Here is a 20,710-nt window from a genome sequence, read left to right as displayed (position 1 = left end):
CTTATTCTCATATTCTAATGTTTCACCCTCCACCATGTTCTTGTAGGATGTTATCACATTATCGAGTGATTCCTTCAATTTTGATGTTTCCAGAAAACTAGAGATTAAGAGTTCCCCTTTTCCTTTGACCCTTTTGGTGATGCACTCCTTCATACCATCTTCTTTATCTTGATTGTCGTGGTTTGCAGAGGCAAACTCCACCGAGGGAGACTAATCTCCATAAGACCCTAGCAGAGTGTAATAGCAATTTTTGATCATCCATGTTCTAAATTTACCTTTTATTTACATACTTTATCAAGTAAAATTATGAATATATATGCATGGATAGTTATCACATTTTGATGTTTTGGTTTTTACAATAATAATAATAATAATAATAATAATAATAATAATAATAATAATAATAATAATAATAAATTTATAAAAATATTTGTTTCATCTAATAATTTTAAAATCGATTTAATGAAAATTGAGGATGTTATAAGTTGCAGATGTTATAAGTTGCATATCGTATAAGTGTTTTAGAACCATCAACCACAAATATGTCAAAGATATTGATTTGTATTATGTTGTCATGGTGGTTTAAAATTAAAAAAATGGTATAGACCATTATTAAAATGTGACAAGTGACGCTAAGACTTTGTTTAGCTTAATGGAGAAGTTGTAAAGAAAGAAAGATGTGAGAAAAAATATGAAAAGAGAGAAAATGGTGAGAAAAAGAATAAATTTGTTATATTGTTTATTATAAGAAAAAAAGAGAAAAAACATTAAAGAAAGAAGTGCGTTCTTTTCTGGAAAAACAAAAATATCCTTAAATTGATCTACTTGTAAAATTGTTATTATTAAATTTTAATTTCTAAATTTTAATATGTGTAAATCATAATCTAATCAAATTTATTTTATAAATTGGTTTAATTTTATAATTTAATAATAATAATAATAATTATTATTATATTTTAAAAAAATATTCATTTTCATAAAATATAATTAATTGTGACTATTCACCATAATGATATTAAGGATATACGTAAATATAACTTTCAAAATGGATTACCCATCCTCAGCGGGCCGGACCTAGCAGGCCTCAGTCATTTAGGGATGAGTAAAAAAATCTTGTTGTAATATGGGCTTGACAATTACTACACGAACCCGATTTTAGATGAGTTTGAGATACTCGACTATAAATGAGTTTTTTTAAAAATAAAAATTTTATAATATTTATTATAAATAAAATTAAAAATTATATTATTTTAAACATAACACATATTTAAATACTATATTATCTTTTATAAATATTATAATATATTTTTAAATACAACAAATGTCTAAATTATATAAAACTTTACTCGAATATTTAACATAAGAGAAACTAATATAATACAAGAAAATAATGTTGATTTAAAAAATAAAGATTGAATATAATATAATTAAAATATATGGAGGTGAAAAAAGTCAATATGTTATTTTAAAATAAAATAATATATATTAATATAATTTTTTAAATTTATAATGGACCTAACAAGCTACTCATTGATCATATAGATTAATCTTAACAAGCAACGGACTTTATAGAACTGGACTAAAAAACCTTAAAAAATATGAACTTCAATTTTAAAGCTCAAACCTTTTCGTTCTTCGGTCCATATGAGTTTGAAAAAAAAATGACTTCCCATATATTTTTTCTCATGTATGAAGAAAAACAGAAAGACGTGAGACCTACCAAATTATATCACTCGTCTGTATTTCTCCAATCATCCAAACAAGGAGAAGTAATGTATTTCTCAACTTACTATCCCTCTTGTATTTCTCTCGCATGCAAATCATATAAAACAAACACACTATAGATGGACAAAAGGAGTTGAAAATGCATCGTTATATTGTTAATTATGGAAAGTACATTGTGAGAAGGTGTAAATATAAAATGTTAAAAGATCAATTAAGGACTAATGGAGGCATTGCATTTTCTTAAATAGAGGGTTGATTTACTTTAAATTAATATATTTGAATGATTATAATATACAAATGGTGTAAGAAAATTTACATCACAATAAAACTCTTAAATTTAATATAACAACATTATAATAAAATTTAAATTTCTACAAATTGAGTTTAAAACGGAACTAGTTTCTAGGATCTGCGTTCAAGTACGCGTAGTTGGGAAATTTACGTGATTGCGTAGCAGCGTGGGCTCGGGGACATGCAACATAACTGGCCCACGCTCCCCACTTTCAGCGCGTCGTCATAAATTTCCACGCGCCCACTTCCATTTAATTCACGTGCATCCATACTACTATTAATCTTAGTTTGACCACTCAAGCCACATGCTCAGCTTTTTCTTACAAAATCTCACACCCTATGCATAAAAACAACATGCATATTCAGAGAAGAAATATAATTTTATTTTCTCGTGATGCAAAAATGTTACTAGTGGTTATAGAGATTAGAGTGTTTTTAGCACCCTCCTATCAAATCATCAACATTCTTTTAAATATTTATTTAATGTTCCAACTCATATGGTTGGATTACACCTTTCAGAATAAATTTTGAAATACTGTATAGGTAGGTCTAAGTAGAGTTATTTCAAAGGTCGACAGACATTTTTGGTCTCACTGGGATTTTTTTGTCGCCACATGTCATGTTTTTACTCTATTTACTGTATTTCTTGTAAACACATGATATACTACTTCTAAATACTTATTTAATGAAACTATTATTAAAAAAAATAGCTAAGCACATCCATTTTTGTTATTTTTTTAATCAAACATCCAATTCATTATTGCATTAGATTTTTCACAAGTTATCTTTCGAAATTAAAATCATGAAGTTTATTTTTACGAGATAGACAAAAACCTTCAAAAATAAACTTATAAAGTGAATAAATTATTATATTTAAGTATATTTCATCTGATTCAATGTAATTTATCAACTTAATTCAAAAATAAATATTTTTAACTTGCCCTAAATTATCATATTTTTATAAATTAAATTATAATTTATAAATTAAATATTTAAGTATATTTCATCTGATTCAATGTAATTTATTTAAGTATAGATAATTCAAAAGTTTTTGATTTAGATGATAATGATCTTTTTTTTACTTCATTAAAGATTCTGAATTTGAATTTAATCATATTTTAAATATTTAACTGTATTAAATTTTTTAAGTGAGAATTTTGTGCAAAAAAAATAGTCAATTTCAATGATAGAGTCGGAACTTTTTAATAAAAGGAACAATTTATCTAAATATTTTTTCTATTTAACTTTAAATATTAAATTTAAGTTTGTGTAACTTTTTATAAAATAGTTATATTTAATAATAAATTAATATTATTGATCAAAATATATTTTTTAATTATAATTAACATATGTAAATTAAAATTTAGTAAATAAAAATATAGTAATGAATATATATTATATTAATACTCAAAAGTTATAATTATTTTGTGATTAAAAAAAATGAAAATATAATATTTTGAGACAAAATTCCACATTAAATTTTGAAAATATTTATATTCGTAAAAATTATCAACAATTAAAATTGTAGCAATTTTAAATATAACTCTCATGACACTATGCAAATTTTAAGCTTTATATAAAAAAATTGATATCACTATAATTTTAAACTTTTAAATTTTAATATAATATAATATATAATAATAGTTATTATTATATAATTAAAGAGAACTACAAAAACAATATTAAAAAAATGTTAAAATTTATGTTAAACTCATATTTAATATAAAATAACATGTATATGTTTTAATTAATATATATATATATATATATATATATATATATATATATATATATATATATATATATATATTAATATACAAAATAAAATTAATTATAAACAAGTATTAAAAGATAGTGGGGGCACTAACCCCACTTCCTTGTACTTGTCTCAGTCTCAATTTATAAAAAAAAATGAAAATATACTTTTAAATTATCATTCAATGTCAAATTATACATTTTTTATTTTGAATGAGTTAAATTTTTATCTCAAAACCAATGCAAACCGTAACACAAATCCCTTAATAAGTAACCTCACTTAGTGGGCCAAAAGTTTGGGATTTAACTAAGTAACACACCCGTAGGTCAGCCATGTATATACTCCAATAAACGTAACGTGAAAGAAAATTAATGTATAGCAAAAAATAATAGCTGAAACCAAAAGCACCCAATGTTTTGGTAATGTTAATGCTTTTTGTAGATTCCTTATATACCCTGCGAAATTGCCACATGTGAGTTGATTATGAATCCATAGACGCAGTTCTTTCCATTCTTGCACACGTTTCACACATATTATTAGTACCAAATTAAAAAAAAACACAAACATAGTTTTTTTTCGTAATGAACGAAAAAATAGCCAAGTCAAAGTATTGATTATTGGCGTAGAATATGATAGTAAAAGTTTGGTTGTGTTTTGCACAAACGAGATAGCATTAAATAAAATAAATAAAGAATGGTACTAGTACTACAAATAAGCTGAAATATATTTGCATATATTTGGTGGAAAAGTTGCAACAAAGAGATACAAAGAAGGAAAAAAGTTTAGAAAGAGAAACGAACGACGCCGAATATTTACTAGACTACAACACTTCAACCAACAACTACTCTTTTTAAAACCCATTCTTTTTTTCTCTCTCTATCTCTCACTTCAACACACACACTCTCTCTCTCTCTCACTACTATTCATTCTTTCTCTCTCTAGAAAAAAAACCCATTTCATTCTCTCTCTATTCTCTTCCGTTGTTGCGTATGATTACAGATCAGGCAGCACCAACCATTTAGCCTCTAACGGTTCTCTCATCTTTCCATGGCTTCTGCTCCTTCGTCGTCTTCTCCTTCTTCTTCCTCCAAACTATGCTTCAATTCTGACTGTAAAGACTTCAAGTCTGAAAGACCTAAGAAAGGTTGGAGATTACGTACCGGTGACCTAGCCGAACTCTGTGATCGATGCGGGTTCGTTTTCTTTCTTCCTCTCACTGTTTTGTTGACTTCTATTTTTTTTATTTGATTTTTTTATACTAAATAAATTAGCTTTTTAAATTTATTTTATCATAAAGCTTTTATTTTTTTATTCACTGTTTATTTTTTGTTTTTTTTGGGAATTTTGATTTTGGAACAATTTACACGTGGCGGGTTGCTTTGATAGATTGGGTAATCCTTATGCAAATTTGGTTAAAGTTTATTGATTAACTTTGTCGTGTTAATTTTCTTCTTCTTATGATTGAGTCGATTACGTAGTTCTGCATTACCCAATGGGTTTGTGTTGTAAATTATGGATTGGCTATGAAGGAAAAGAGACAAAGCTGTGGGTGGTAATGTGATTGAAATTGGATTGGCGGTTTTTTTATTCTATAGTGTGTTCGTTTGGGGGTAAGTTGAGTGTATATAGACCGGGCTAGTGCTTTTCAAGTTATGTGACTGTGGATTCATAACTGTTTCTTGTTAATATGTTGGCCTGGACAAAGGTTTTGTATGAGCAGTGTGGTTAGTTGAGTGTAGGCCTGTGGTGGCATAGTTGTAGGAGTAATGGCATGTGCCCTTTTGCTATGTGTTGGTGTAGTGTGGAAAGTTTCTTGGTGTTGCTAAGTTGGATGCAATGTGATCCATATGCATGCTATGGAGGGCCGTCTTTAAGGGCGTATAGGGTGCGCTACAACACATTGTCTCAATTTCCACGGTTAAATTATGACTAAAAAGTGCCTCATAATAGATTTGTCATAGTTAAACCAAGATTAAATAAGGCCCATAGTTGTTTTTAACGGTTGATCTGTAGCTAATCTACACAGTGCCTCCAAAAACTTAAGACGGCCCTGATGCTATGTTTGTTATTTTTTACTATTCTTAAAGTCCATGGATTGGTTCGAAACCCCCTTTTCCCCCCTTGCAACACTTGTAGTTGTATAAGATTGTCAACCATGGAGTTTGCAGCTTGATTTTGCTGTCAACTTCTGCACCTCTGGTTTGTTGTTGCTCATCAAATTATAGATTGCCATAAGATCCGTAATAATTTTATATTTGTGAATGTTGGAAAAGGAAATGATATCTAGAGAAAGAAAAAATATAGTTTAGTTAAAAAAATAGGGAACTTGATATAAAGATTCTTATTCAATGAATCTAACAAGAGGAAAGGTTCTCTTCACAAGGGATTTCTCACTGCACAACTGTCAAGTCTACTGAACAACTCGATTTCTAACTATTCTGCCCGCCTCTTCTACAACCCCTTTCAATCGTAACAGTTTGTAAGCTAATGCTTTAACTCATACAACAAGATTAGTTCACAGTTTGCAAATGTAGGTAACTCCTGTAGAGAGCACTTTCCATACCTTATCCCTTTTGTTGCCTCAGGCTCATTCTTAACATAGTTTGAGTTCATCATTTCTTCTTCTGGTTATGATGGCTCTGATCTATCATTTTCTATATTCACCTCAGAGCAGTTGTGTATGATCAGTTAACATGAATAAAATGCTTTTCTGAATACACATCTCAAATCAAACTCTCCCATACTCATCTCACGCCAAGCAGGTTCCCTAGATTTTCTGTAATTCTTAACCTGCAGTTGGATTGGATTATGTACAAATTGAGTGGACTCCTTAAGGTTCCTATGTAATATTTGGTTAAGTTTTTTTTGCTCTCAGTGCCTTAAGAGTTTTTTTAGGTTTCAATAATAAAAGTTGACTGAATTTTTAGATTAACCATTTGTTTTCACTGTCCGTCAATGATGAAAGGAAGAAAAAAATATTGTAATTTGTTGTACTACAAATTGATAACAAATGTCTTGATCAATAATTTGACCGGTCATATGTAAGTAATTGTGTTGGTTGCTTATCATATTTTTTTGTTCTGATATTGTTTTCTATTCTCACATGATGCATATGTTCTCCTTCAGTAAAAATTGATTGTTTCTGTGATACTTAGTTCTGCTTTTGAAGAAGGGAGATTCTGTGACATTTTTCACGCAAATGCTTCCGGTTGGAGGAATTGTGAGACTTGTAGGAAGGTGACCTATATTTATTTCAGTAGTTTAAAATGCTTGTTGATGCTACCTTGTTAGATGCAAATAGATTTAAAATAGGTCCCCTATGCTAAGTTAGAGTTTCTGAATTTTAACTAACGGCTAATCATTCTTTGCAGCGAATTCATTGTGGGTGTATTATTTCAAGTAACACCTTCGTGTTGTTGGATCCAGGAGGAATTGAGTGTTTTACATGTGCCCGCAAAAATATTATTTTGGTATGTTTCTATATCATTGTGAGGACATGTGGTCCCCTCCTTCTCCTGCTTGGGATTGAATCATCATGCACTGTGTAGCATGAATTTCTTGTGGGTTATATGCATCCCCTTTTTCCTCTTTTTCTAGTGAAATGAACTCTAGAAGTTTCCATTTCATAGTTAATGGAGAATAAGGGGAAGATCATTCTCATGTGAAATAAAAGTTTCCTTGACAGTTAATCTGAATAGAACCGGTTTATGCAAGAAATATGCTGAAAAATTGAAATAAATTGAGGATGAAATTCTTGTTTTGAATATTCTCAATAAGGCTTGTTATATTGAATATTGCATTTGTTACTGCTTCAGATATTATTTTATTTTCTTTCCTCGCTCTTCCGACTAAGTTAAGGTCAGACATGTCTGCTATGTTGATATTTTGTTTTGACATAGTCTTACATTGAATTTGTCCCTCTCTTTCCATTTTGGCTTCTTTTCTAGCCAATTTTACAATGGTGCCTTTTGTTTACTGCCCAAGATCTAAAAATCTTCTTTTCTAGCCATTTTTAGTTTATATCTTTAAATTGTAAATTCCATGGCAGGCAAATGGTTTGTAATTTCTGGTTATGCCATGATGCTTGGATTATGTTTTATTATTAAATCCAAGTTGGATGGAAGGTTTTTGGCATAGTGACTGCTCTTTATCTGTTATTTGTGTCTCAGCCATCTAATCTGCCATGGCCACAATCTTTATCTCTTCAAAATCGTTTATCGGAGAGACTTAGAGACATATCTGCCAAAAATTGGAGTCAGTTAGCTGGATCAGGACCTGTACCCTGGAAGCAAGCACCCAGTTTATTCAATTCAGCTTCTTCATCTGACCAGCATCCAGACGGGCACTCTGTCGTTGAGTTATCAAATAACTTTGACACAAATTACGGCGGCAATGAAAGGTTACCCACCTCATCCTTGGAAAAGAAAAATGAAGATTTTTCTGGAATATCGGCTAATTGGAATGTCAAACTTGGTTCAAGGGAAATGGTCCTTATGAATGGTAATACATGTGTAGACCTTCTCTCAACTGTTTACTTTTTCAGCTATCAGATATAGGAGGTAGATGAATGCATTAATAACTTGGAGATGGCTACATAACCGGATTCTGCGTTATATTGCAGGAATGAGGAATGACGACAAATCAAGTCCGTGTTTAAATATGTGCCAACAGCATCATTCCCTGAAGGAAGACTCATCTTCTCAGCCATTTGGTTTATCTGTACCTTATTCTTCCCCAAATGAAAGAAATGGTCTGATTGGGGTAACTGGAATTCATTCACAGCAAACTCCACCTCATCCAGGCAAGCAATTTAGTGGCACTATGCATTTAGCTCTTGACTCATCAGGTGAAGCTCAGGTTCGCAATGGGCGACCTCGAGCAGATGCCCGAGGAAGAAGCCAGTTGTTGCCACGTTACTGGCCCAGGTGTACTGAGCTGGAGCTACAACAAATATCTATAGAGTATCCTTCAAATCACATAATTATTACGTTGCTTTACATCTCTTTAATGCACTTTATTTATCAATTATGTATAAATCCATATCAGAATGTGTATCTTAACTAAACCCAAGCTCTAATTCTGTAATAACTCCCTTGTTCCAAAAAACTTTGAGTGCTAGTGATGCTGGGCGAATTGGGCGTTTGGTGCTACCCAAAAAGTGTGCTGAGGTTGGTCTTGAGATCCTCTCTTAAAGCTATTGATTAGAAAGTATATTTGGATTGAGTACGTGTTGTGTGGATGCTTTATGACTGTAGTAAATTGAATTTACGGTGATTAACAATTGGCTGTTTTCCTTTTGTAATGTCTGCATGTCATAAATCTGTTGTTCTGCCTTGTAATTACGCACACTGATAAGCACCTTGTCTGGAATGTAAATTAGTGTATACTGTCCAATGAGGTGCTAGTTTTGTGTCAAATTCATGTCATGATAATATTATACTTCTATCACCTGTATATCTAGAAAATAATAACTTTCAATAGATTGTAGAAACCGGGAAGGGTAAACTTGCATTTAAAAATTCATGAAGATTGTCTTTACCTGGAGCAGTAGAGAGTAGAAACCAAGAAAACATCAGAATGAGAATGCATGCATTAACCAATTCCACCTAAATGATCAATCTTTAATGTATTGTATGGAAAAGGATTGTTGCATTGTTTAATCCATGTAGCCAACTCTACCTAATGAGATAAGGCTTGTGGCAGTTTTTATCGTATGATTTATGACCAAATATAAATGTCCTAGGTTATTTATCATCTCTGGCAATTTTGGATTGTTCTATAGATTTGTGGGGTTTCTTCCAGGCTTTAACAATAGTCTTTTTATGTTCTGCATGGCATGGCCACCTTATTTTTTCATGAATATTTAATAAAAGGTTATACTTTAATAATATTATTATATTTGTTCAATGAGACAGACCTACTTCCCACCAATTTCTCAGCCTGAAGGGTTGCCACTTAAAATCCTTGATGCAAAAGGAAAGGAATGGATATTTCAGTTCCGCTTCTGGCCGAATAACAACAGCAGAATGTATGTTTTAGAGGGTGTAACTCCATGCATACAATCCATGCAGTTGCAAGCAGGTGACACGGGTAAGACACTGCCATGAAGGAAGTTCATTTGTTTGATGATTTATAGCTCTTTTTTTGTTTCCTTCCTGCTAAGTAAAACTTCAGGAGTCAGATTTGCATGAAGCTTCCTTATGGCCCTCGTTTAGGATCATAGATTTAGGTTGGAAAAAAGACAATGAAATAAAGATGGCATGCATAGTACTGAATATGTTATTGGTGTGTATTAATCTAGATACATCTTTTATAGGCTTATGATATTCTTAGTATCTCTAGCAACCTTATCTACTTTTTAAGGACAACAAATAGGCTCTTTATAAGGAAACAAAACAATCAACAAATTCATATGATATTCATAAGATATTCTCAGTATCTCTAGGTCAATGATAATTTTCCTTTTGTTGAATCCTATTTTCTTGCATGCCTTTTGTTTTCTCCCCTCCCATTTTATACTGTGCTGTACCACCATCTTGCTGCGATTGATAGTTTTGAGTTAGTGGTCTTGTATTGTGGCTGACCTGAAGTGATTTTCTCAGTAACATTTAGCCGGTTGGAGCCAGAAGGGAGGTTGGTTATGGGATTTAGAAAGGCTACAAGTGCCATACCACCTGATCAGGTAATATTTGTTTTGTATACTTATCTGGTGTACATAATTCGAGTGTGAATTGTATGGTTGAACGGAACTAACTTTAACCGGAACATGTGTTGATAATTAATGCATGAAATTGGTTAGAAATTGTATGGAATCAGCATTTGCTTTGATATAGGTTTTTATATGGTGACTGTTATGCTCTTTTATAGTTTCTAATTTCAATTTCCATATGCTATCTGGATTCTGCTCAGGTTTCTAAGGCTAATCTCATAGTTGTGGATATTTTCTAATAAAGGATAGTTAATGATTTTAATAAATCTTTTTTATTTTTGTTGCATGTTTTGTATATTTAATACATCCTATATCTATTTGCGTGGGTGTGGGTGTATTAGTTATTTTAATAACTCTTTTTTATTTTTGTTGCATGTTTTGTATATTAAATTTAATACATCCTATATCTATTTGTGTGGGTGTGGGTGTATTAGTTAGGTAAAAATTTGAGTGTCTACTGAAAAGATGGATATTTTTCTTTTCCAGGATAATGAAGCTAATAAGACTGGAAATGGATTTTCTGCACATGAAGTTAGTATCAAATAGCTAACTGCATTGTAATTGCTATTTTTTTTTTAAAATTTAAGTTGTCTCATACTTGGTTGCATCTGTTGCTTAGGTTGAATTGGGTGATCCTAGTTCTTGGTCAAAAATTGATAAGTCGGGATACATTGCAAAAGAAGCACTGGGGAGCAAATCTTTAATCTCTAGAAAGAGAAAGAACAACATATTGGGTTCAAAAAGTAAACGTCTAAAAATTGAAAATGAGGATATAATAGAGCTGAAGATTACATGGCAAGAAGCTCAAGGCCTGCTCCGCCCCCCTCCTAACCATGTTCCAAGCATTGTGGTGATTGAAGGCTTTGAGTTTGAGGAATATGAGGTGCCTTTTCTCATGCTCCGCTTCAGAAGTGGTTTTGACCTGCTAATTTTAATTGAACTTTTAGTGATGGGTGCCTATCAACCTAAACTTGCTTACTTAAAGTATACCGAAATTAAAAATAAATACTATTATCTTCGGATAGAGTAATTCTTTGAATCCATTGGTTATATAAAACTAACCAAATGATGATTACAATGTGTCCATGATGCGTGTAATATTGTTCTTCAACTATGCTGTCATATTTGAAATATAGCCAATTCTTCATGAAATACAGTCAAACCTAAGTTACAGACTGAGCAAACAGGGATGAAAGTGATGAAGGACAGTTGCTTTGTGCCGGTGAACATAGATATTTGAAATACAGTCAAACCTCGCCATCTTGTAGCCGGTGAACATAGATATTTTTATTTGTTCATGTCACTTCACTTGTACTTCGAATATTGGATTGAAATTATTGTCTTTGTTGCCATCTTTCTTGGTATTTTATTTGATTGAAAATTTTATGAGTATGATTATGCATTGTGGAAACCTTTTATGCTGAGAATGCTTTTACAGGATGCTCCAGTGCTTGGGAAGCCAACTATTTTCACTAGTGATAATATGGGGTAAATAACTCATCCAACACTATTTAGGCTTATTATTATGATCTTATCATTGTTGTTGTTATTATTAATTGATTGTGTTGCTCTTAACTAAGACTGTCACATTTTGATTTTTGAGTACTTCTGATGGGATGTTATGTATTTTTTTAATTGATGTGCGTATTTTATGGGGTAGTTTCTAAGAAAGACATGTTTTTTACACATAATTTATTTAAGTTCTCTGTATACACTGGGTGGTTTATTTTTTGTAATTAACCCAAATAAATAATTGCAAGCAATGTACTTTATTTTCCAGTGAAAGGATTCAGTGGGCTCAATGTGAAGATTGTCTGAAGTGGCGCAAATTGCCAGCATGTGCACTTCTTCCATCAAAGTGGACGTGTTCTGATAATTCTTGGGATCTAGAAAGGTACGAGAGTGATCCATTCTCATGTAAACATATCCTTCCACCTGTAGGACAAGATTGGTTAGGAGAAAATATGAGTGTACTTGGTGTTTGAAAATTTGACGACGTACCATACCATTTATCATGTCAAGATACATTGTTAAATTTCACGCTCTTCCAGTCTTCCTGTCAACTTATTCCATGCTTATTTGCACAAAGCACACCATTAATCTATATAAACATATATGCACTACATTAGTGCATTATTTTGATTTGCAAATCCTCTTTGCTGTCAGGTCTTCTTGTTCAGTCGCACAAGAGCTTACAGCAGAACAACTTGAGAATTTGTTACCCCCTTGTAATTCAGGTTTGAATTGTTTTATTTCTTTACTTTAACCAATGTCTCAGATTCCTTGTCATGGATTGTGTAATCTTTGATATAATAAATTGTTAAACAAGGGTATGAAAACTACTTGTTATTAATTGCATTTGTTTGGCTTGGCAGCTGTTTCCAAGAAAATGAAGGCTGCTAAGCAGGATCCTGATCATGCTGAAGCTTTGGAGGGACTTGATACACTTGCAAATCTAGCTATCCTAGGGGAAGGGGAGGCTCTCCCGGCATCTTCCCAGGCCACAACAAAACACCCACGACATAGACCTGGCTGCTCCTGCATTGTGTGCATTCAGCCTCCAAGTGGAAAGGGCCCCAAGCATAAGCAGACGTGCACATGTAATGTCTGTCTAACGGTGAAACGTCGTTTCCGTACCCTTATGTTACGGCGTGAGAAGAAACAATCAGAAAGAGAAGCAGAGACAACACGGAAAAAGATGCAGCAACAGAATTCCCAGCAATTGCCTTCATCCGAGATTATGCTTGATGATGATTCTTTGCATAATAGTAATAATACAGGTGATAGTAGCCCAAACATGAACAAGGAGGGTAATGACGGTTCTGATGATGATCCTCACCGGATAAAATCATCTGTGTCTCCGTTTAAAGGCAGAATTGACCTCAATATCCAGCCAGAGCGAGAAGAAGAATTGTCACCTGGTTCAGATTCTGGTGGTGTAATGAAGCTGCTCCACGATGCTACTGAGATATGCCTCAAGCAGCAGCAGAATGTTTTGAACTCTGGCACTGGAGATTCATCAGGTAGTCAGTCACAGCAGGTAGGAAATGTAGTGAGGGAAGAGAAGCTTAGCAATGGTGTTATCCACGGTAGCAGTAGTCATAATGCAGATAAGGAACACACTCAGTCTTTGTCTATGAACGTGTGAACGGCATAATTTGACATGTTCTTGCAAAGCTTGTTGAAGTGGGGAAATATTTTGCTGTAATTCATCCATTTCGGCATATCTTATTATTCGTGTTTGTACATAAAGAGGGGTAGGAGGAAAAGGAATTGGTGAAAAAACCAAAATATTCCAGAGTGGACGACATAGTGTTTTGTGTAGGGAAAATATGGAATGCAGCTGAATCAGGTAGTGGGTTGAAGCTATTTATTTTCATTTTGGGGGCTCACCGTGCCACCTGATTTTGACAACATTGAAAATGTAACTATGCTTAATTTGTTCTCCCAATTGATTTTTAACCCTTGAAATTTTTCTAGTTAGTCTAAGTTCTGTTGTCTGTTTCTCTTTATTTGAAGCAGAATTTTGCCCATACTTTTAGGCAAGCTACCTTTGCACCAAAGTTTGCTGAAATATATTGGTTGTCTTATCCATTGCCCAGTTCTTAATAAGTGTTTTTATCCTGATCCCCAAAAAAGCTTTAGTTAATTGTTTATACAAATAACCAGGTAACACAACAATCGGGCAAAATCATTATTTTTTTGTGAACTTGACTATCTTATTTCTATAAAACTGGCTTATAGGCTTTACAAAGCGAAAGGTATTCAAATTTTATAAAAATTATACTAGACAATGTTGGAGGTTGTGATGAAGTCAAATCAAAATGCTACAATTATGCATTACTCCAAGCCCTAAATAATGTAGGTGTTAATTTGAGATTAAATTTACTCCAAACCCTAGACAATGTAGGTATTGGAGGTTCTGATGAAGTCAAATCAAAATGCTACAATTAGGCGAAACAATGTGAGATTAAATTTACTCCAAACCCTAAACAATGTAGGTGTTGAAGGTTGGGATGAAGACAAATAATTAGGCGACTACGGGCATACATAGTAAAGATTTCTAACACACTCCATAATGCTCAGGTTTCAATGAGTCAGAAGTGTGAACAATGCGGTAAGTCCAACAAAAGATCTATGATAGATTTTTTATGACATCTAAGAATGTGAGTTTGATAATGCGGTAAGTCCAACAAAAGATTTATGATAGGTTTTTTTATGACATCTAAGAATGTGAGTTTGGTCTAATTCATTCCCATGCTCAGGTTTCAATGAGATTGAAGTGTGAACGATGCAGTAAGCCCAATAAAAAATCTAAGATAGGCTTTTGATATCATCTTAGGATAATTTCTTAATGCACTCGATATGCTTCTTACACATCCTACAGAATAACATAAATGTCCTCAAATTTCGGAGATGCATCTCCGGACCATCCAAAGGTCAGTGTTAATGTTAAAAAATTTCAAAGATGATTCTCCAAAATATTTTGGAGGTTAAATCACGACAAATCCTTCTCCTTTCTCACTTCTTATTTTCCTCAAAACACTTCTTCAATACTCTCAAATTTTTCTTTGCACCAACGCAAAACTCAACCATCAAGGCTTAAAGGAACTTCAATCATCATCTCTAACATCACAATTAACATCTGAAACATCAATTTCTTGTAAATTTTTTGAATTTTTGATAAATTTTTGAGTTTTTTTGTAAATGAGTATAAATTAATGACTAGAGTTAGAAATGAATAGAAATAGCATTTAAGATAGTTTAGACATTATTATATTAAATGTTTTCTGGTTGAAAATGATGATCAAAATAAGTTTTTTTTTACATTGCACGGGATACATTGACACCATTGACGCAATTTCCGAGTTGCAGGAAATTCCGAAGATGCATCTCTGAAATTTTTCAGCGTTTTAGTTTTCTAGTTTCCGGAGATGCATCTCCGGAATTTTCTGCAGTATTTTTTTGTTTGATTTTCTTGCTTGTGTTGTTTTCCAGCACACTAATGGTCTGTCTTACTTTAACTTATAGGCATAATGGCTGATAGACACGATAAATTAAGGCACGAGAAATTGTTCAACACACATCCATGTGAAGGAAGAAAGTAGGTTCCGGAGGCTCCTGGATCCTATGGTCAAGCAGAGCCATCTACTTCTAGGGTCCATGCTTCTCCTCATGCCACTCCATCTTCTTCATCCCATAGGAGACAAAACTCACCATATGACGGATCTCTCCTTCCATCCTCCCGCAGACGTCAGGTTTCACCAGTGCCACCTCCTACTGTAGATACTAATGATCTAGTGCCACCTCCTACTGTAGATGTTGTTGATATAGTTCCACCTCCTACTGTGGAGGCTGATGATCCAGTCCCATCTCATACTACTGATGCTGCTGATTCAGTGCCACCTCTGAAGGGTGAGGCTGCTGCGCATGCTAAGCCAGAGACATTTGGAGGATGCCTAGTTGATTTATCATTATTGCCTTTGTATCCAGACCATACTACTAGACATATCTAAGACGAAGATGTAACATTAGTTGAATTCATTATTTTTTTACGTTAATTTTAATTGACAAATTTCTGAAATTGATTAGTTTTGACAAATTTCAGGAGCGTGATCCACATAAGTTTCTTAACCACGGGAGGAAGATTGTTGCGTTGCCTCATCCGAATGAGGAATGGTTTCAGTCAGTTTTGTCCTTATCTGGTCTGAAGAACTTTTGCATGACCGATTATACTACGGTCAACCATAGGACGCTTAATGCATTCGTGGAGACATAGAACTCAGAGATTTCGTCGTTTCATCTCCCACACGGTGAGATGTCTATCACACTTGATGATGTCTCGTGTTTACGACATCTTCCGATCAAGGGGAGATTCCTAGATCATGAGAGGATAACCAAAGACAAGGCATTCGAGATGATGGTAGAGTATCCGGGGGATGATCCAGGGGAGGCGATGAAGTAGTTGGATAAGACCAGGGGTGTTCATGCTAGATTTGTATACCTGAAGAAGGTATATGAGGATGCGATCCTGAGTGCAGAACATGCTGCTGATGATGATGAGCAGGTGGCACTCCACAGATCACATGCATTGAGAGCATACTTGCTTTATTTGGTTGACACTGCGATTTTTATGAACAAGAGTTCCACCTATACAGACGTTGTCTACCTACGTTACTTCATGGAATTCGAGCTAATCCATGAGTATAGCTGGGGAGCGGCTTGTTTGGTCTACCCATATTCGAAGTTGAGAGAGGGTTGCATGTGGAAGACAAAGTAGGTCATTGGTAGTGTCACAGTACTTACATTAATAACTATTGATCTTTGAATGTTTCTTTATCATTTTTATTTCATCTTTGCAAAGCCATTACTGATGATTCATGTGTTTCAAACTTTTCATTTCATGCTTGGATCCTACAACAATTCCCGTGCATCTCTAGTTGGATGAATGTACTTGATTACATTAAGGATATGCCGCTCGCTACTGCTTTTATCCCGCTTAGAGGGAACCAAGCGACCAAGCCTTACAGAGTCTATCTTGACCATTTAGTTGCCGAGGATATGCACTTCAACAACTATGTTGATCACCGTAAATCATGACCATTTGACGAGATAGTGTTATACTCTGGATGGTTGGTCAGTGGATCGCGTCTCACTGCTCTTCATCTGTCCGAACATGTCATGCGGTAGTTCGGCTACACTCAGACCATTCTCAAACACCCTGTTGTCTTTGTTCTTCCTGCCTTGACACGTAGACAGATAGATGACATGTTTGATGATTATGAGAGTTATCTGGTACTAGAGGAGGCACATGCTACCATAGTTGAGAGCGACTAGACCTACGTCGAAGGGTACATCAGATGGTTCTTCAGGGTGTCACATGCGGTGCATGCTGCTCTAGGATATCCGTCGAGACAAGCTCATCAAGAGATATTAGAGGAGGAGTGAGCACATCTAGATCATTATGAGGATGTCTTACCTAGGTGTCATCACATAGTGGAAATTGCGCAGTCATACATTGACATATGTCACTTCCCTGACGAGTCTGGTGTGAGGCAGGTCCTAGATGCCATCATGACAGAGGCACATAGGGCGTTGTTGTACCGGAGATAACGCCGGGGGACGAGGGGGATTGATGACCGAGGAGGTAGACGAGATAAATAAGGTAATACTATGGTCAATATTTTTATTTTGACGGTCTTTCTACTTTATTGGTCTCGATTGTAAGATATTTTTGACATTTATTGGTATTTTATTTATGTAGGGTTTTTTGGACCATCTGGAATTATGTACGTAGATTTTTGGTTTTCGATTGTATGGAATGATTTAAATCTTCACTTGAATACTGATAAACAAAATATAACATGAAAGACCAAGTTATGAGACATTACAGAGATATATCTTTGGAATATTCACGGAGATGCATCTCCAGTCAAATTCAAGAGTATAATGACTTCTGAGCGGGATATATCGGATATTTTAAATTGTTACAGAGATGCATCTCTAGAATATTTCAACGTTCATTCAGAATTTGATGCGTCCGAAGATGAATCTCCGAAAATTAAAGATATTTAAATAATTTTGCATAGTGACTAAGAAACATAAATGATGCAATAATAAATTTTCTCATCTTAGAATATATGTGTTCAATCTAATTCATTCATCCAAAATCAATTTGTAAGGTGTGAACTACTAAAACTTTATAAATATTATACATGTCTTTAAGCAATATGTGATAAAATACACTTTAAATCACATAAAATACACTTTAAATTCAACACAATGTAGGGGTTAGAGGTTACAACGTAAACAAAAATAAATATCGCAATTAAGTAATTAGAACGGACAATAATTGAGGTAAATTTCCTTCGGTTTTCAAATATTTTATTACATATATAATTGTAACATTTTTAACCTTCTAATGTGAGATTTTGGATAATAATAATAATAATAATTATTATTATTATTATTATCTTAAATTTTTTTATTGGATTATATGAGAGCATTAATAAGTTTTATATATATATATATATATATAATGCTAAAGATAAAAATAAATATTTATTCAGATTTATAAACTTACTTTGTTCTTTAAGTTTTAGACAAGTTTCATTATTTCTGTTAAAAATATGTATAAAATATTTGATGCAATGATGACTCAACAACCCAAATTTCCTGTAGATTTCATCACCTAATAATAATCTTTTATGATAACTTTATGATAGAGATTTTATTAATAATTAAATGAAATTTGATAGATAATTTTAATAGTTCTATTTATACAAATTTTAATTTGAGCTCAAAAGTACCCCTTAAAAAGACAAAGTTGACTGAGAGGACAGGAATAAAAGTGAAGAAGTCATTAATAGAGTACAAGAAAAAACAGCACTGCCACGTGTTCATATAGGAGTAACCTTTGGTATATCCAACATCTAAACGCCTTTCTTTGATTAGTATTTTCTAGTTAATTTGTCTGGTCCCCGTTTCACATCAACCATGAACCTCTAATACATCCACCCCAAGAAGAAAAACATCTTGTTTTTGCTTCTTACCGTTTTGTTGGTAACAATTAGTTTTTTGTGCCTTTTGTGACCTTCTTGTTTCCTCTCCATTAGTAAAAATAATTGATCAAATCCAAAGAAGGATGAGGACGCATTAAGGAAACACAGAATTGTGTTACATGATCAAACAATCGATTCTTCTTTTGTCAGGTTTTTCTGTCACAGGATTTACCAAGTACCTAAGAAACCAATAAAAAAACAAGGAGAAAAAAGAAAAGAAAAAAACAGTGTTGGTCATTGTTCATTAAAAATTTGCAAAAATGAATGACTTGTTTTCAAGCTCCTTCAAGAAATATAGTGACTTGAAGGAGCAAGCTCACATGGATGATATAGAAGCAGGAAAAGAAAGCATCAACCTTGATAAATTCTTTGAGGATGTTGAGAATGTGAAAGAAGACATGAGGCTAGTTGAGAAGCTTTATAGAAAATTACAAGAGGCAAATGAAGAAAGCAAAATTGTCCATAATGCTAAAACAATGAAAGATCTTCGAGCAAGGATGGATCAAGACGTTGAACAGGTTCTCAAAAGAGTTAAAATCATAAAGGGTAAGCTCGAAACATTAGAACGTTCGAATGCCGCGAATAGAAAGATTGCAGGGTGTGGTCCAGGTTCATCGGCAGATAGAACAAGAACTTCAGTGGTTAGTGGATTGGGAAAAAAACTCAAAGATATGATGGATGATTTTCAAGGGTTAAGAGCAAGAATGCAACAAGAGTACAAGGAAACAATTGAAAGAAGGTATTTTACAATAACAGGTGAGAAAGCTGATGAAGACACAATTGAGAATTTGATATCAAGTGGAGAAAGTGAAACTTTTATGCAGAGAGCAATTCAGGAACAGGGTAGGGGTCAAATTATGGACACGATATCTGAGATTCAAGAAAGACATGATGCTGTTAAGGAAATAGAGAAAAACTTGATTGAATTACATCAAGTTTTTCTGGACATGGCAGCACTTGTTGAATCACAAGGACAACAACTGAATAACATAGAGAGTCATGTCGCACATGCTAGTTCTTTTGTTAGGAGAGGTACTGAACAACTTCACGAGGCTAGAGAGCATCAAAAGGATTCAAGGAAATGGACATGTTATGCCATACTTCTTGGTCTTGTTCTCATCATTGTGATCCTGTTTCCATTCTTGATGTCAATTCTACCTCACTTGATACTGTAGAATTAAAAGGGTCAGTCAAGTCACCATCATATCATTAAACAAAGAATCATACAGAGTATTAGATTTTCTGCATTCTGAAATGTGCTTGAGCTAGCAGCAGAAAATGGGAAATTGTTTGTTGAGGCATTTCTTCAAGCATTTCGTGTGCACAAAGATAAAACCAAGAAGCCATAGAACTGTGTTTTTCTGATTTTTCTTTTTTGGATTTCCATGGAACTGTAATAATATAGCAAGAGAACAAGTCCAAACATGACAATGACGGCATTGTAATAGAAAGTTGACACAAGATTTCTGTAATCTTGATCAGCTTTTTTTTTCTCCTCTTTTCTCTTTTTGTTGCTAATGCCTGTTTACTGACAATGGTAGAAGAACTTTGACATATCATATGCAGTGTCTTAAAAGATGATCCTAAAAAAACCCTGACAAATCTAGTATTAGATACCATAAACATAATATATGACACATTTTTAAGGATACTATGTTAAATGTGTGT

The 20,710-nt window shown here is 33.4% G+C and overlaps 2 protein-coding genes across 2 annotated transcripts; both read left to right on the top strand.

The window, feature by feature from the left end:
• The first annotated feature begins 4,571 nt into the window (after positions 1 to 4,571).
• LOC127082764 (B3 domain-containing protein Os07g0563300) lies at positions 4,572 to 14,075 on the top strand. Its single transcript, XM_051023000.1, has 14 exons — positions 4,572 to 4,965; positions 6,928 to 7,009; positions 7,144 to 7,242; positions 7,942 to 8,272; positions 8,394 to 8,733; positions 8,844 to 8,940; positions 9,688 to 9,862; positions 10,375 to 10,454; positions 10,968 to 11,012; positions 11,101 to 11,364; positions 11,920 to 11,969; positions 12,262 to 12,375; positions 12,648 to 12,718; positions 12,857 to 14,075. The coding sequence occupies exons 1-14, from the start codon at positions 4,820 to 4,822 to the stop codon at positions 13,627 to 13,629; spliced, it is 2,667 nt and encodes an 888-aa protein (XP_050878957.1). The 5' UTR covers positions 4,572 to 4,819; the 3' UTR covers positions 13,630 to 14,075.
• Positions 14,076 to 19,022: 4,947 nt separating this feature from the next.
• Positions 19,023 to 20,557, top strand: LOC127082755 (syntaxin-124). The gene has a single exon (XM_051022990.1). It carries the CDS (start codon positions 19,303 to 19,305, stop codon positions 20,215 to 20,217), a length of 915 nt encoding a protein of 304 aa, XP_050878947.1. The 5' UTR covers positions 19,023 to 19,302; the 3' UTR covers positions 20,218 to 20,557.
• Positions 20,558 to 20,710: the final 153 nt, after the last annotated feature.

This window comes from Lathyrus oleraceus, chromosome 1 (genome assembly GCF_024323335.1).
Source record: "Lathyrus oleraceus cultivar Zhongwan6 chromosome 1, CAAS_Psat_ZW6_1.0, whole genome shotgun sequence".
Lineage (NCBI taxonomy): Eukaryota > Viridiplantae > Streptophyta > Magnoliopsida > Fabales > Fabaceae > Lathyrus > Lathyrus oleraceus.
The sequence above is the reverse complement of the archived record's forward strand: the minus strand, read 5'-3'. Positions and strand labels throughout refer to the sequence as shown.

What these genes read in the sequence shown, in the direction of transcription:
- LOC127082764 (XM_051023000.1), top strand. Translation starts at nt 4,820, where the DNA reads ATGGCTTCTGCTCCTTCGTCGTCTTCTCCTTCTTCTTCCTCCAAACTA. An exon ending in TACCCAAAAAGTGTGCTGAG is followed by an intron (nt 8,941 to 9,687) that starts GTTGGTCTTGAG and finishes TCAATGAGACAG; the next exon opens with ACCTACTTCCCACCAATTTC. An exon ending in GTTGCAAGCAGGTGACACGG is followed by an intron (nt 9,863 to 10,374) that starts GTAAGACACTGC and finishes TGATTTTCTCAG; the next exon opens with TAACATTTAGCCGGTTGGAG.
- LOC127082755 (XM_051022990.1), top strand. Translation starts at nt 19,303, where the DNA reads ATGAATGACTTGTTTTCAAGCTCCTTCAAGAAATATAGTGACTTGAAG.